Source organism: Phascolarctos cinereus, unplaced genomic scaffold (genome assembly GCF_003287225.1).
Source record: "Phascolarctos cinereus isolate Bilbo 61053 unplaced genomic scaffold, phaCin_HiC Scaffold_1;HRSCAF=81, whole genome shotgun sequence".
In the NCBI taxonomy this organism is placed as follows: Eukaryota; Metazoa; Chordata; class Mammalia; order Diprotodontia; family Phascolarctidae; genus Phascolarctos; species Phascolarctos cinereus.
The window spans coordinates 134,169,429-134,186,749 of NW_027555514.1; the positions used below are offsets into that span (position 1 = coordinate 134,169,429).

Genomic DNA, 17,321 nt, shown 5'->3' on the forward strand with positions numbered 1-17,321 from the left:
TAACACTGTCATTGTCTCACCACTGCTACTTTTTTCTCATAACATCATCAAATAGATCCATCCTTTAATACTTCCATAATCAATGATTTCACTAGTGTAGACACTCCCTCCACACTCTACATGGGTAGATCACAACTTAGTATATCATCTTTGACAGTAGCCATAGCTGAAAAATTCATCAGCTTGTAGCCAGCCTTCTGTTAGGGGCCTCTCTCCATTTTGCTAGGTTGGTCCTAAGACAATAGGTGCATGGTTCACCACTAAACTCATACTTGATAGCTTTCTTGTTGGACAGGATTTATGAGAACTTCCTTTTGAATAACACGGACAGAGAATACAGGATCACCTCCCCACCATTCACTGAAAGAAAAGGGCAGCTAGGAGGTACAGTAGATAAAGCACTGGGGTTGGAATCAGGAAAACTCATCTTCCGGAGTTCAAATCCAGCCTTAGACACTTAGTTACTGTGTGAGCATGAGCAAGTCACTTGACCCAGTTTGCCTCAGTTCCTCATCTGTAAAATAAACTGGAGAAGGAAATGGTAAACCACTCTAGTATCTTTGTCAAGAAAACCCTAAATGTGCTCACAAAGAGACAAACATGACTAAACAACAAGTAGGAGATTAAGAACTTTTAAGTACATGAAGAATTCAGTGCTCTAAGCACTGAAAAGCTTAGCATAGGATCATTCATCTCTGTTCCCATATGCCATCCATAGCTATCTGCCCATAGGATCTGCCATACCCCTACCTTCTTCACATATATAACAGCATCCTCTATATCAGACCACTAGAGACCATTACCCTCCTACCTGGGGAAGTTAATCCACTCAGCTGTGGAATCCCACCAAGTGGATAAGCTGCCCTAATTGGTGAGTGACTGCAAATCCCAACCCATTATATCTGTCATAGACCATGTTTCACCTCCCACTTGACCATCTTCTAGGAAACCCCAGACATCTTACCATCTGCCCTACTACCAATCACACATACCCCTTACCCTATACTCTGCTTTCTACCTCTTACTTTGGGAACAGTCATCAAATCAATACTACCAATGCTTCTGGAAAAGACATGGCACACTTTCTTGTGGCTCTTCTCACTGTCCCTGTGATTCTCTAAACTAAATCTCTTTTTCTCTGACCAGCATTCTCTTATATTAGTTGAGTCTCCCTATTTAGAATGTATTCTTTGTAGTTTTGTCCCTGCCTAAGCATCAGTGCTTGGCACAGAGTAGATATCAAATAAATACTTTTTCATTCATTCATTTTCAACTCCACTAATTTAACTGTTCTGCTTTTATACAGCAGATAGGTGCTAGCAGAAAGACCCAAAGACATGGTGGGGCAGTCAGTGTCCAGCAGTACAAATTGGATTAATTTACAGATGTGGGGCATTTGGATTTTTGATCCTCCACTCCATAATAAACAGTCTTTGCATTTTTCATTATGAATGTATGCTATAGTTTCTCTACACCATGTAAAAATGATTAATGATCCATTAACCATAGCAGTGCCAGAAGCCACCGCTATAAATCAACATTGCCTGCCAATATAGATCACTGGAACCTTGGATCAGGTAAAACATGGAGCCACTCCCAGCAAGATTCTGTGCAGTGAAATGACATCCACTCAATCCCATTCATTCATGTCTTCTCCAAGTCTGCTGCAGTTTTTGTTTTCCAAGTCATTAGCAGCAATGGTTGTTTAGATAAATCCAATATTCCAGGAATCACAAGCCCTCTTACACTACTCCCTTGATCTTTATGTCACTTAGCATATCAGTTTTTTTTCATTCTAGATAAATTCAATCAATTTAATCATTCCATCTAGATTCTAGATTTCATTCAAGATGAATTAGTACTATTTAAATTTTGCAACTCCCCATGAGAAATAGAATAGGATATTGGCTAGAAGGTTAACCCTGGACTCAGGAAGACCTAGGTTCAAGTCTGGCCTCTCACATATATTAGCTATGTGATCATGGACAAGGCACCCAACTTGTCAATGCCACAAGCAATTCACTAAGACTTTTAAGTTACCCACAAGCTGCTAATCTGAGTTGATGAAGAGAGTTACCATATTAGGAGTTCTTCATACCATACCAGATCTGGACAAAGAAAAATGTCTCACCAAATTTCCCATAGTCAACTATAATTTACAACTGATAATGAAAGAAAGGAGAGCTTGTTTGATAAATAAAATGCATGGATTAAACCATAAATCCTTATTTTACCTAGTAATAAAATCACCCCATACCTATCCTTTCTACCAAGTAACTAAAGTGGCTGATATATGTTTTAACTCGTTTTCTTTCCATCTTTCTATCTTCTGGCAGAAATGGCCCAAAGCAGAAAGAAGGAGATGGAAATGGAAAAGTAATAGATAATCTACAAACTGGATAATCAGAACTGACAGTGTTGATGATTTTATGATTCTTAAATTCCTATTCACAATCATCATGCTCCATTCTTTGATATTGTAAAGTATATTTCATTGCAGAATGCAATGAAAATTCTTTTCTACCTTTCTGGTTACAAACCAACCAGTGATCACATGCTGCTGGCCAGTTAAAAGACCCAGCTAATGTGTCACAAGGGAGAGAGTTTAGACACTGGGTTAAGAGCTAAAAGCTTAAGCCATCTACTCTTGGCTCTGCTCACGATGAGTATGTAAGGCATTCATTTACCATAAAGTGGTTTTAAAGTACAGTGTTCTAAAAAAAAAAATAATAAAAAAGCAGAGAGATGTTATGTAAATGGGGATTAAGTGAGCCAGGGACTAGACCCTTGATTTCCTTGGTATAAGGAACTCCCAGATGAGGAAATTCCCTCTACCAATGAAAGTCAACATCTTCTCTGAAAATGCCATAGAAGTATTCTAAAATACATACATATATATATATATATATATATATATATGTATATACTTACATATATAATACATAATATATACACTCTGTGTGTGTGTGTGTGTGTATAATACAGAGAGAGAGAGATATACAAAGTGAAGAGCTGCTATCTATTGTGACGTGTTTCTGGGCAATTAATCATTTTATTAATCATGCTAGCAGATAATTAATAAAAGGGGTCAGCAGAACTCACAAATGCCAAAGACCCCTCATGGAACCGACTCAACACTTATATGCCTTTGGAAGAATGGATGTTCCTGGGGGTGGCAATCTACTCTGATTGTTTAACAAGTAATGAGAGAATGAATATTATACTAAGAGGTAAATCTATTCTAATGAAGGGCTGGAGTATATGTCTTTGATCATTTAGACCTGTCAGACTAGAATACAATGGGTGGGATTTCACCTGGATTAGATTAAATTATTTATAAATTTTTCTAGTTGGATGGGGTCTCCCACCCAGGATCGAAAGGCATGCACCCCAGGGATTTGGACATTCTCATCCATCAACAATGTCCTTTAGGGACTGTACAACCTACACACTGCTGAAAAAAGTCCTGGTCATAATTCAATAATTGATTATTAGTATAAGCAAGAAATAATAATTTCTCTCACTATGTAAATAAGGATGGGGATAGGGACTATACCTTCACACAAGGAACTCCCAGGTAAGAAAACTCCCCTTATGAATGCAGTTCAGCACCTTCTTTGCACCCAAATTCCCACAGCCAGTATATATCAGAGACAGGACTTGAACCCAGATCTCTGTGACTTCAAGGTCATACCTCTATCTACTATGGCATACATGTGTCTCCACCCCTCTTCCCATGAGATTGTGGTCTCCTCAAGGGCAGAGACTTTTTTTTTTAAACTTTCTTTGTATCCCCAGCACTTAGCACAGTGCTTGGCATATAGTAGGTACTTAATAAATGCATGTTGACTGCTGAATGAAATCATGATAATAGTCAAATATTGCAGTGGATACAGCAGACCTCAAATTTCCAGTGTTCCCAAGCAAACTTTTAATAGAGGCAATTTACAGAGCTGTTCTCTGCCCAAGTGAAAATGATTGTGACAGCTTCCTCTTGGAATCATGAAAAATGTAATTCCACATATTACCCTCTAGTTCTCATCATTTGGTTATTAGGATGATGATATCACATTTATGTTTTATTTATTAAAGGTGTAAATACAGATATAACATGAGGTAAAAGAGTCAACCTTGGCATTGCCATTTCTGACATTACTGACTACTATAAGAAAGTAATTTAACCTCTTACCTCAGTTTCCTCATCTGTAAAATGGAGTTGATAACGTCAACAGTACCTACTTCATGGGTGTCTTGTGAGACTCAAATGAAATAATGTAATTAAGTCACTTTGCAAAGCTTTAAGTGCTACTTAAATATCAGTTATTGGTTATATACCAGCAAACCACACCAGATTGTCAATATAGAGGGTACAGTATGGCTCTTTTGATAGAGCTTAAGGTTGCTTGCCTATTGTGTTGTGAAAATTGGTAACTAGACTAAGAGTTTCATGTTTTAAGCTCCATCGAGATAGAAGCAATATTTTATGAATTCTTTTTATATGTCCCAGTGTTTTGTATATAGTGAGTGCTTAATGAATATTCATTGAGTACAAGGGAACTATGACTTTCCTATAAAGTTAGAATAAAATTTTGAAGTTCATTCAATGTAGTGAAACAGAAAAAAGAAATAAGCATTTATTAAGTGCCTACTATGTGCCAGGCAATGTGCTAAGTACTTTATAAATATTATCTCATTCAACACCCTTCAAGGTAGATGATATTATTAACCACATTTTACAATTTTGGAAACTGAGGCAGACAGTGGTTAAGTGACTTGCCCAAGATCACACAGCTAATGAGTGGCTGGGGCCATACTGGAACTCAGGCCCAGCACCCTATCCACTATACCACCTACTCACATCTGAAAGAGGGAAAACCAGGAACATCTATCTTCCAGTTTGCAACCATATTACTATAAGCTCCCATTTACCCAGGATTAAAACAAGATGGTACTATATAATATAACTGATGCCCTTAAAGATGATAATGATGATGATGATGATGATGATGATGATCCACTTTCTATCACAAAGAAATCTATAATAATTATAAGAAAATGACATATTGGTCAAGAAGCAGAAAGGATATGCCAAAAAACCTCAGGGGCACAAGGATTAATTTATTATTCAGTAATTAAAATTGAACAAGCTGCCCAAGAGCTCTATAAGTACAAGAGGGTTTGGAATGATAGCAATTAACAGAACTCTATTATTACTCACAAGGAGAGGAGGAGATCTGATGCCAACAGGGAGCAACAGTCTTGGTGTGTCGACCTCATTGCCCTCCATGCTAAAGCAGTACATAGTGGGGTGGTTTCCAGAGTGGAAGGTGTGCAATAGTTTTTGAACTCTGGTTGAAGACCCAGAGTCTCCTCAGGGTTCAAATTTATTTAGACAAAGAGCTGGCTGGCACCAATAAGAGACAAAATATCCAGCCATCCACGGGGAAAGATAATAGCACACTTGGGACCAATGAAGTGAGAGTATTTTCTAAATTGTCTAAGAAAGAGTGAAGAATGTAAGGTGTAGATATATTCAACTTAACTTTAACTGTGTTCATCTAGCAAGAGGCCAGGGGTGGGGGATGGGTATAATAATTAGTCTTTGAGTGTATAATCTTTGCCTATGTGTGTTTGGGAGAAGGAGGGAGGGTTGGGGCAGTATCAGACAAACTAGTTTTCACCAGTTCCCAAGCACCATAACATCTATAACATCTTTTGTTGACTATTGCAAAGCCTTGATTCAGTTCTGCATTCATGACTTATTTGTAAATAGTCCATGAAGATAAAACTACATATTCATAAAACAGAGCCAAGTATAGTGAAAATGCTAAGGTATTTAATGTCTACATGGAAAATTGTCCAAGAGTGTGGGATGGTGGAAGGAGTACTAGATTTGGAGTGAGAGGACCTGGGTTCAAAGCCCACTTCTCTCCCTTATGTGCTGATGGACAATTTATTGACCTCTCTGGGCCTCAGAGGCCTTCCTCAGGGCCTTCCTCATCTATAAAAAAAAGGGGGGGGTTGAATTGAATTGCCTCTAAAGTCTTTTATAGTTCTAAATCTATGATCTATATTATCTATTTAAAACATATCACTAACACAATAGTGCCAAGAACAATTCATATAAAATATGGAATTTCAAGAACAGTCTAAACTAAAATACATTATCATCTGTTTTAAATAGAATTAAGAACAGCTTCCAAATTAAATGAGTCAAGCCAAAACATTTAATTGACTTTTTTATGTATATTGCTGACATCAAGCTATATGGCTCTACCAAAAATAAAGAAAATCAAATACCTCTTTCATCTCATAGCCAATTTCTCCAATAGTATCAAAATATCATTTGGACTTGATAAGTATAAAGGTCTTATTGTACATGAAAGAAAGGTAGAAACTAAAAGTTTTGAGCTTAAATCTAGAAGTCAGATTGAGTCAATGGATGGAGACAATACTTGCAAATACTTTGGTCTCCTCCAGCCAAGACAGATCAAGTATATAAAAATATCAAAGAGAAGGCTATGGGTGAATGTGTTAAGAGACTTAAGGGCATTCTAAAATCAAGGCTAAATCAAGAGGATATGTTTAAAGTAATTAACAACTACAAAATGTCAGTCAATATATATTTTTTAAAAAGAGGTAACAGGTTTGGAAATTATCTTGTAGCTTGTAGAATAATAAAACACAGGGCCCATCACCCAAATGGACAACTATAAAAGAATGAATACTTTGACATCAAAAAGGAAAAGGTTGATAAGCATTCTCAGACAAATGGGGAAAAAAAACCTAAAGAAATACTTTTGGAACATATAGACATTGCCTCATCAAACAATATTAAAATCTTATAACAGATACAAATCAACAGATTTGTATACCCAAAATACATCCAAAAGTGATTTCCCTCATGATGGAACCTATAAAACAGAAAGTTCCAATGAACGCCCATTGAGAACAATGTGATTTTCCTATAAAGCTAAAATAAAAATTTGAAGTTCATTCAGTGTAATGAAACATAAAAAAGAAATAAGCATTAATTAATAAACATTTATTAAATGCCATCATTAGTCAATAGATGATGTTTATGTATATACATATTACTCAAAGTTAACCCAAATATTCAATTAGTCAATTAGTGTGTCATTCTCCCTGGACTCATCCCCCCATCACAGAATATCCTGTTTCCCAATCATTCTAGGAATACAAACACATGCACACCCTTACCATCACTGATGACCACACAAATATACAACAAATATTTGCAATGAAAGGTGAAGAACCAAGGATAATCTACCACACTGGGACCTCTTTATGAAAACTAAATGAGTTGCAAGCCACTAGTAAAAAAAAAAAATCATCTTGTTCATCTTTTTCATTTTAAACAAAGCCACATCTAAACCTCCTAAGGTAGACGAGGATTCATCCTAGTTTCAAAGGCCTCCAAAAGAGGCAGACAATATATAAATACAAGGGATGCTATTTTCATTTCAGTAGTTATCACTCTGGTTAATCACTGAACAAAATCACCAGATGAATCTGACTCTATCTTAATCAATAGGAAATGATGGTTATAGGTATAGCAGTCATTTCAGAATCAGCTGCTTTTTTGAGTTAGATCATCAACTGGTTAGAGCAAAGGAGAATGTCATGTACAGAGGATTGTCTTTTTGATAAGATTCTCCAAATCTTCCTTTTCAAAGATTACATTGCAGTAGAGAGCTAAAAAGTATCTTCAATGAGATCCATAGCAATTTAAAAGAAAATAGCATATAACCATCCAAATCAGAAAAAAAAAATAGATGAAAAAATCATCTTGGTTCAACCAACTGAATCCAAACTTCACAGAACGAATCTCCTTAACAAAAGGATTTGTTCCGTGAAGTTTGGATCCAATCAAAGGGCTGCACTTGAGAACCTAGAGGGTCACATGTGGCATTGAGGCTGTAGGTCCACCTCCCCCCAGTAGAGTTTTTAAAAAGAATACTGATGTTCAAGAAATGGACTTTCAGAGCAGCAAGTAGTTTAGGATTATTAAAATCTTTAATTCCATATTTTTTCAAAAGCCATTAAGATCAATCTATTCAATTCTGGATTCATCTCTTTGTATCTCGGAAGATACTAGCTGTGTGACTAGGGAAAAGTCACTCAACCTCTCAATGCCCTAGGCTGTGATTTCATTGATACAGGGAACTCCTTCTACCAATCACTAACTTTTCTACCAATGGCCTAGGGCCACTGAGTCCAGAGTCACGCATTCAGTGTATTTCAGAGCCAGGCCTTGAACAGTCAGGTCTTCCTGACTCTGGTTTTCTATCTATTACACCATGTTTTCTCTCTCTCTCTCTCTCTCTCTCTCTCTCTCTCTCTCTCTCTCTCTCTCTCTCTCTCTCTCTCTCTCTCTCTCTCTCTGTCATATCACAGTATTCTTTTTAAAAAAAATAGCTGTGCATCACAAAACATCATAATCTCAGAATAATGAAAATTATAGGTGACCCAAAGAACTGGTAAGTAAAAGTTAGCTTAAATATATTATTGATTTTATTAATGATGCCTTACTCATGATAAGTGACACAAAAAAAATCTTAAAAATGCCTGTGAGGTCTTGGCAAGAACTGAAAACAACAAAGACATTTTTATCTTTTCAAAGCTTTGTAGTTGAGCTTCAGCAATTGAGAAGAATTGAAAAAGATAAAAGTCATTTATTAGAATGTTTCTTTATGGCCTATGACTCTCAACACATTCCAAGAGCATTTCGTTTCGTGATGTACTTTTTCATATAAATAAAGTACAGCCCAAACCTCTGTTATTCCCACATCATGGGACTGTGAATCAATTGGCAAAAATTTGAATTGTTATCCTATAATCTAATAAAATATGCTGAATTGTTTTCCTTACTGAAATTCTACCTACATATTTGTTACAAAAAAAACAAATCAGGCAAAGTACACCAGCCTTCCTGAATCATACTCAACATTAACAGCAATTCTAGTATACCAAATTATCAACCTCTAAAATCTTTCAAGCCAGAGTTTCAGTTGGATGAGTTTTTTTGTTTTGTTTCTTTTGTTTCAGTCCACTTAACCCATCTCTCACAAGTGTCATCTTCTCTTAGCCTTCCTTCCTATTTTCATAATTTGGTTGCTGAAAGGTAGAATGGAAGAAAGAATTTAACACACTAAATGAGGTCATGACCCAAGTGATTGGGAAGTAACAACTCCTTATTTGAGAACCTGTAAGACTTATGTAATTTTTCTCTATTTTTTTTTAAAGCATCTCCTTAGGTAAGATAAGCACACTCCACTGATTTCTCCAGTAGGGTTAATGAACACATTGAAAATATCTCATTAATTTCTTTAGCCCCTTTTGTAAAGCACAAAAATGACATTCTAGTCTAACAGCTGGAGAAATTGAAGTATAGGTGAATAGAATCACTCAATGAGAATGAGTAGTTCCAGTTCTTTTCCATGCTATGGAAATCATTCACTCTCATAGGCTTGCTATTATCATGGAGCCCCAGGTTTGGTAAAGACATTATTAGATCACAGATCTAGAGCTAGAAGGGACTTTAGAAACCATCTGGTTCAATCCCCCATTTTACAGATGAAGAAACTGAGGTCCATGGAGCTTAAGTGATATGTCTGGTGATTAATTTTTTTACAAATTCTGAGTCTGATGAGGTAGAAAAGTCTGCAGGATTTGGAGTCAAAGAACCTGTGTTCGTATCCCAGCTCCACCACCACTCCCTCCCTACCTGTGTGACACTGGGTAACTATCTCAACCTCTGGCCCTCAGTTTCCTCTTCTGAAAATGGAAGAAGTTGAACCATATGGACCTCTGAAGTCTAAATGTATGATCCTAAATTTTCAATCCCACTTCTATTCCTTTGGGTAACCTGTTACTCACTTTTCTCCTTCTTGTTTTATGCCTCCCTTGATGTCAATATTCAATAGGTTGCTGAACAAAGTACTTTTCATAGTAATATCTGGCATTGTGCAATTTTAACATATGCATTGGAGACACTTTTCTTAGTCAAATGCTTTTTTTAAAATCTCTATTAACTCTTTCAAGCCACCTCAAAATTGTTTGGGGTTTTTTTTTCCCCCTCCTTGTCTATCAACCTTAAGGGACTAAGAAAACTAATAAACTTTCCAAAGATGCCCCAAAAGGATCAGGCCAACTGTGAATCCCTTGGGGAAAGGTACTTGAATTCCTGTTTCTTAATTTCCTTTGATATAAAATATGTAATAACTATGCTAAAGGTGTTGTGAACTACAAAACAGAAACGCCCTGAAAGTACAAAAAAAGTTGAAATGTAATCATTTGCACCTCCATAAAATATGAATTTATAGTATATCTCCATAAATAAGAAAGAGAATACATAATACATTGAAATCACTTGAGGGGAGGAGTGTTTGTTTGTTGCTGGGTTTTGTTTTGTCTTGGTTTTTTTTAATAAAAATGCCTTCAGGTTCTTCTAGCACTTCTTTAGGCTTATTTGGATGTATTTACAATAACTGGAGGCCAAAACAACAGACTGTATGTCTTTTCAGGTAAAATATTCTTCATGCATTTAATAAACTTAGAAAATCCTAGTGTAACCATAAAAGTGTTACATCATCGCCATCTTACCAATACAGGGCTTTGTGTAATGGCTGTGACATCATGACGGTGAAGTATTCATTTTTAAGCCTTAAAAGAGGAGGGGAAACCTTTACTGCAGTGTATCCAATAGGAATGTGATATGCAAATCAACTCATATTATCTGCGCGCTGATTGGCTTGAGTTCTCCCGAATGTCACTGTCTCACCACCCAGCAAAGAGCTATTTTATAGCTGCCTAGAGATCAAATTATTACCGTAGAGAAGATCTTTATTTTTTTCTGTGTTTCATTAGCAGAATATTATAAAGCAGTAAGTATGCAGGAAGAGAGGCAGACGTTTTGCAGTGGGAATTAATGAAAGTATGTCCGTTGGGCTTCTTTGTTGTTTAAAAATGTTGCTATATCTAAGAAAACAACTACCTGGGAAATGGTGAATAAGAAAATGCATAGCTTTAGTAATATTAGTTGCACCCAAATGTCTGATTATGCAGTTTCTGTGATATCATCAGAACTTTTAGGTAGCTGTAACTATGTTTCCTGTTATCTTACTAGTATTCTTCATGTGTATTCACGGAGGTGGGGGGAAGCTCTCTCACATACAACAGCTTTGACATCACCAATCTATTCTACTGTACTTTTGAGGTGGAAGAAAGAAAGAAAGAAAGAAAGAAAGAAAGAAAGAAAGAAAGAAAGAAAGAAAGAAAGAAAGAAAGAAAGAAAGAAAGAAAGAAAGAAAGAAAGAAAGAAAGAAAGAAAGAAAGAAAGAAAGAAAGAAAGAAAGAGCATATTTGTCTCCAGAAGGAGAAAGAGATGTCATTTTAACATCTATCTTCCCAAGGCTGTTCATTTTAGTCATGTTTGTCAAGGTAGAATGGGCACCATATGTTATGCGGCTTGGCAAGGAGAGGACGGGGTGTGTTTAGATACATATCTGCGCATATAGATGATTAACAAGGACAGGGGTAACTTGCGCTAACAGATTCCCCTTCTTCCCAGTTAAAATAAAATTATGTTTTTCCCGTCCCCTTCTATATGCCAGTCTTTCTGCTAGCTTGCAAATTCAAGGATCAGCTTGGGAATCATTTGAGAAGGAAACCAAAAGAAGCTCTGATACCCAAAGAAGGAAAGAAAAAAAAGTCGGGGGGGAGGGGAGGAGGAAGAAGGGAGGAGGAGTGCAGGGAAGCTGGGGAGGAAGGGGACGGGCACTGGTCGTAGGACCTAATGCATTGCAAAGTACAACAGTGCGGTGATGGGGAAAGAGAGAAGAGCATAATGAGTTCTTTCCAGGCCCTCACTTTGAATGAAGGCAGAGAAAAAGTTCAGAAACCCCAAGAAGAGGAACCAAAGCCTTTATATTCCCAGGAGGACCGGACAGGATCTTCAATAAATTCAGCTAGCAATGATAACGGTTTGCTGCTGCGGCTGCCCTCCTTGAGGCGGTGGCTGCTGCCTCTGCTACTGCTAGTGCTGCTGCTGCTGCTGCCGCCACCTCTGCTGTTTCTGCTGCTGCTGCTATTTCTGCTACTGGTGCTGCTGCCCCTGCTGCTGCTGCTGCTGGTGCTGCCACTGCTGGGGCTCCTGCGTTACTGGGAGAGATTGTGCCGCTGCGACAGGGGAGGACGAGGCTAGTAGCTCAAGGAGGCTCCAACGCGCAGGCGCTGTTGGAACCGCTGACTAGATCCTCAGTCAAGGTACTAAGGCAAAAAAAAAAAAAATCAGCAATTTATAGAAAGAAGAAGCTATAGTCTGTCGGGATATCCAATACCAACAGGTAGGAGGATATGCTCTTGGTTAAGTTGGGGGGGATTGGCAGGGGGGTCACGGTGGTGATGGAGCTGCAGGTTCACGGGCAGAGATACCTCCCTGTGGTTTTTGACAATAAACTGCATAATGGAAGTACACACAGACAATGCATCTTCAACAGGGCTTATTGGGAGCTCCTTGTCTGGAGAGCATTTCAAGACTGAGGGAAATTGGGCTGCGAACCACCAAGAACAGCTCCCTTGCAACACAGAAGCGATTTCTCTTCCCATCTCCGTGTATGTACAGTGCATGTGCATGTATCTCTCTATTATAAATCCAGGGGTGGCGGATTTCAGGTTTCGTAATATGCCTGGTGCTGTCGGTATTTACCCGGGGACACACCAGTGGGGAAATTAAAATCATCCAACGCAGGTTTTGCCAGGGTTTTTGGTGCCTTATTTTGGATGGTAGAAGACTAGCAAAGGGAACAGGCTTTTAGTGGGGGAAATAACTGAAAAACCTGGTTTCCCTGGCGTGGCCCCAACCCCAGGATCTGGGTACCCTGTAGATGATCTGCTTTTTGCTTTAAGATGTAGCTACTTGTTGTTTGGAACTGGGGATAGTGGTGTAAATGGGAGAGGCTTAATTACCCAAGATATTCATTTGAATCCAGGCGGCCAAGGCTTACAAATGGAAGTGCATTATTCCTCTGGGTGTGTTTCCTTGGCCAATATTTACATTAACTATTGCTAAGAATCATGTGGGTTTAAAAGAGAAAAGATTCTCGCCTAAAAGGTGGGGGATGGGGTGGGGGAGGGGGGCTGACAAAAGACTAAATCACATCATTGTTGTGTCCTCCCTAGGACCAGTCTCTATTCATTCTAAAGTCTAATGGATGAAATCACAGTTTAGGAGAAAGAGCAAATACTCCTCTGCCCAGACAAATGCAGGAATGATTGTTTCTGATTCATGTGCTTGATGGGCTTTGCATAAAATACATAAATTTTGCAGGGGTTCTTTGGGTGTGATCTATATCAACAGAGCAGCTATCTGTAAAACATTGATAAATATTAAGACCTCAGATAGATGGGGATAATGTTCCTTTCTCTCCATGTCTTTTACATTAGCAGTCTCAGTAAGTTTAATTTTACATGCCAAGGTTTAATTCCTAGGTTGACACCATTTAAAATAAGGAACATTTCATTTTTAAAATCTTAAAGGTATCCAAGTAAAATATACCTTTTCTAAAATATAGGGATCCTTTCTGAACTAGATCACCTAAGAAATCATAGACAAGCCAAATCCTCTGAAATCTCAAGCAAACTGAATAGTTTATAGCATGCATTTGATATCCAGGTATCTCAAATGTTTGTGTCCCCCCCAAAAAAAAATCACAGCATGTAAAACAAAAAAGAGTACTAGATTTTACAACTTCATTTGCTTTCCCATAAATTAACAGCTTAATGTTAGTACTTTCTGACATCATTGCTTGTTAACTTAAGAACTGATAGCTCAATTTTTTTTCAGATATTCTAATGGCAAATCAGATGGAAGAAAAGAGGATGTATGACTAGACACCAAATCAGTTCTTTTTTGTGGATTACATTTGCAGTAAGATGTATGGATCTATCTCTTCCTTATTCTTATATATAGATCATGAGACTTGACTGAGGCAATATCCTTAGCATCCATCCATCTATGGCGAACTATAGCCATGCAGCTGACAACATTTTGCAAAATCTCTCTCCTTTAACCGCCTTTCTGAAACTGACTTCCCTGGGTTTCATAATAGGAGTCAGCGTGGTGGGTAACCTTCTGATCTCCATTTTGCTAGTCAAAGATAAGACCTTGCATAGAGCTCCTTACTACTTCCTGTTGGATCTTTGCTGCTCAGATATTCTCAGATCTGCAATTTGTTTCCCATTTGTATTCACCTCTGTTAAAAATGGTTCTACCTGGACTTATGGGACCCTGACTTGCAAAGTGATCGCCTTCCTGGGGGTTTTGTCCTGCTTCCACACTGCTTTCATGCTATTCTGCATCAGCGTCACCAGGTACCTAGCTATAGCTCACCACCGCTTCTATACAAAAAGGCTGACCTTTTGGACTTGTCTGGCTGTCATCTGTATGGTGTGGACCCTCTCTGTAGCAATGGCTTTCCCCCCAGTTTTAGATGTGGGCACTTATTCATTCATTAGGGAGGAGGATCAATGCACCTTTCAACATCGTTCCTTCAGGGCCAATGATTCCTTGGGATTTATGCTGCTCCTTGCCCTCATACTCCTAGCCACACAGCTTGTCTACCTCAAGCTGATATTTTTTGTCCACGATCGAAGGAAAATGAAGCCAGTCCAGTTTGTAGCAGCAGTCAGCCAGAACTGGACTTTTCATGGCCCAGGAGCCAGCGGTCAAGCAGCTGCTAATTGGCTGGCAGGATTTGGAAGGGGCCCCACACCACCCACCCTGTTGGGCATTAGGCAAAATGCAAACACCACAGGCAGAAGAAGGCTGCTGGTCTTAGACGAGTTCAAAATGGAAAAGAGAATCAGCAGAATGTTCTACATCATGACTTTCCTCTTCCTCGCCTTGTGGGGCCCCTACCTGGTGGCCTGTTACTGGAGAGTTTTTGCAAGAGGGCCTGTAGTTCCAGGGGGATTTCTAACAGCCGCTGTCTGGATGAGTTTTGCCCAAGCAGGAATCAATCCTTTTGTCTGCATTTTCTCCAACAGGGAGCTGAGGCGCTGTTTCAGCACAACCCTTCTTTACTGCAGAAAATCCAGGTTACCAAGGGAACCTTACTGTGTTATATGAGGGAGCATCTGTAAATCTTTAGCCTTGTGAAACACTACCCTTCTCTGCTAAGCAATTGTGGCCTGTAGCCATATCTTGAGAAGAAAATCAAGAATGGGATCAGCAGTTGTAAGGATTTGGGCAACATTCTGCAGTCCTTGCATTAGCTCACTTATAATCCTATTTTAAATCTAAAAGTGTTCCTGCTGACCATTGGTGAAGGTTTGTAATTAAGAAAGGACTGAACCCACTGCCCTAAGTTTCTCTCTGTGGTTGAAATCTAGATCCTGAAAGTAGCAGGTGCTAAGTATCAGTGCTAAATGCTGTGTATATCACTACATAAGATAAGACCATCAAAAAAGATTAGCATTGGACATCTTAATAAATTAAGTTGACATGAGGTAAACGTGTTGATTAAAAAAAAACTAATTTTAGAAGTTTGAAGACTTTGAAACATTTCATACTCTTATTGTTTTTGCAAAGACTAATTACTGGGGGACTTAAAGTACTGTAATCAACTAAAGATGTGCCATGCATTATTGGATTATCACACTTAAAAATCTGTTTGCCTTGTAAGTTTTGGGGACCATTCCAAAAGCAGGATTTTGGTTCCAATTTGAGTTTACTTCCCGCCCCCACCCCCAACCCCCAATGTGTTAATGTTTCCAAATGCCATTTTTCTTACTGGTAAAATTACTAGCATTGGACTATGTTACGTAGCTTTTTGTTGATTTGGTAAAAAGGTTTACTCAACTCATTTTATATTTTGCAAATACTAGATATCTGTCTGGTAGGCAACATTAATGGTACTATCCAGTCATAATTGAGCAGTCAGAATAATAGAACAAACACATGTTGCCTTAAAGGGTTATCTGGTATTTTCCATTTTATTTATCATTGGAGCAAATAGACAAGGAAAATTGAATCTGTAATTCTGGTCAGTCATCTGGGAGTGCATGAAAGATCACTTAATCCTCTCATTCCTTTTTCTTCCATGGTTTGAAAAATTAGGGTGCACATCATTGGGATAATGTGAATCTTTTTTTTTTAAGGTGTGCTGCCCATTCTAGTTTGTTCTGAGAAACAGGCAGTTGATGTATGTTTATATTTTGAGTCAGCTGTCCTGGGGAGACCGCAGCTTAGTATGATATCTTGCACAATTTGTGGAGCATTTATTCTACTGAAGGCACAGTCTTGTTTATACTTTCTGCACATTGGGTGTATTGGTCGTTTTAAATTATTTAAGTTTTAACCTGTGAAAGCTTATAATATGATTTCTGGTATTTTAGAAATACATTAGAGTCTGTGAGTCTCATTCTTTAAGATACAGATGTGTGAATTTCAATATAAAGTTGCATTTGCCAAAATTTACCTGTGTAGCCTGTTAATTTTCTTGGAATAAAATTTTACTTTTTTTTTCCAATTTACCTTTCTTTTTTTAAGTTTAGTTAGGAAGCACAAACTAGGGATTTTGCAGATGTATTATGGCTTGTTATTTTCTGTAGTTGCTATACTCCCAAAGTATAAATATATGAATGATGGGGAGCACAAATCTGATAAATGATATCATCTTCAATTGCACTGTTGTGTAGTTTACCATAATTAACCCTCATTCTTGTTCTAATAGGCCATTTTTATTTGAAGGTGCAAACCAACATACCTGGTTAGTTTTGAAATAAGCACCACATTTTAATTTTGGAAAGTAGTTACAGTTTAGCAGCATGAATTTGCAGTCTATAAGAAGTACAATCTACAACAAAAATCTGACAAATTCAAATCTTTTTTTCTAATATGACTAGAAATAATATGGTGCCAGCCCCTTTCATTGTGCAGTACTTTTGTATCCACAAAATTAATCTAACTATAAAAAAGAAGACATCACTAAAATTCTGAAAAGTTCATGCTAATCTAGAGCGATATATGAAACCAGTCAGAGTTTTGCTCAGATAAGTGCAAAGAATTCAAGCAATGATTTAGTGAGCAATCTGTTTGACCTCATTTTTACTTCATACAAAAGTTGATTGGTTCTGAGGCTAAAATGAATACACTACAGTGAAATGAATCTTAACATATAAATAATGTGCTTCATTGGTATAAGAACTGGACCTGGGATTTCATTGGCATAGGGCTGTCCCTGGTGAGGAACCTGACTTAAGGCAGGTCAGCACCTTCTTGGTAACTTAAAGTCTTA

General features: G+C 37.9%; 1 protein-coding gene across 1 annotated transcript; it reads left to right on the plus strand.

Annotated features, from left to right (window-relative positions):
• Nucleotides 1–11,780: 11,780 nt before the first annotated feature.
• On the plus strand, nucleotides 11,781–16,501 carry GPR85 (G protein-coupled receptor 85). The gene is given in 4 exon segments (XM_020984653.2): nucleotides 11,781–12,368; nucleotides 12,522–12,636; nucleotides 13,868–15,086; nucleotides 15,089–16,501. Coding segments are annotated over 2 exon segments (1,125 nt in total). The 5' UTR covers nucleotides 11,781–12,368; nucleotides 12,522–12,636; nucleotides 13,868–14,038; the 3' UTR covers nucleotides 15,166–16,501.
• The last annotated feature ends 820 nt before the right edge of the window (nucleotides 16,502–17,321 follow it).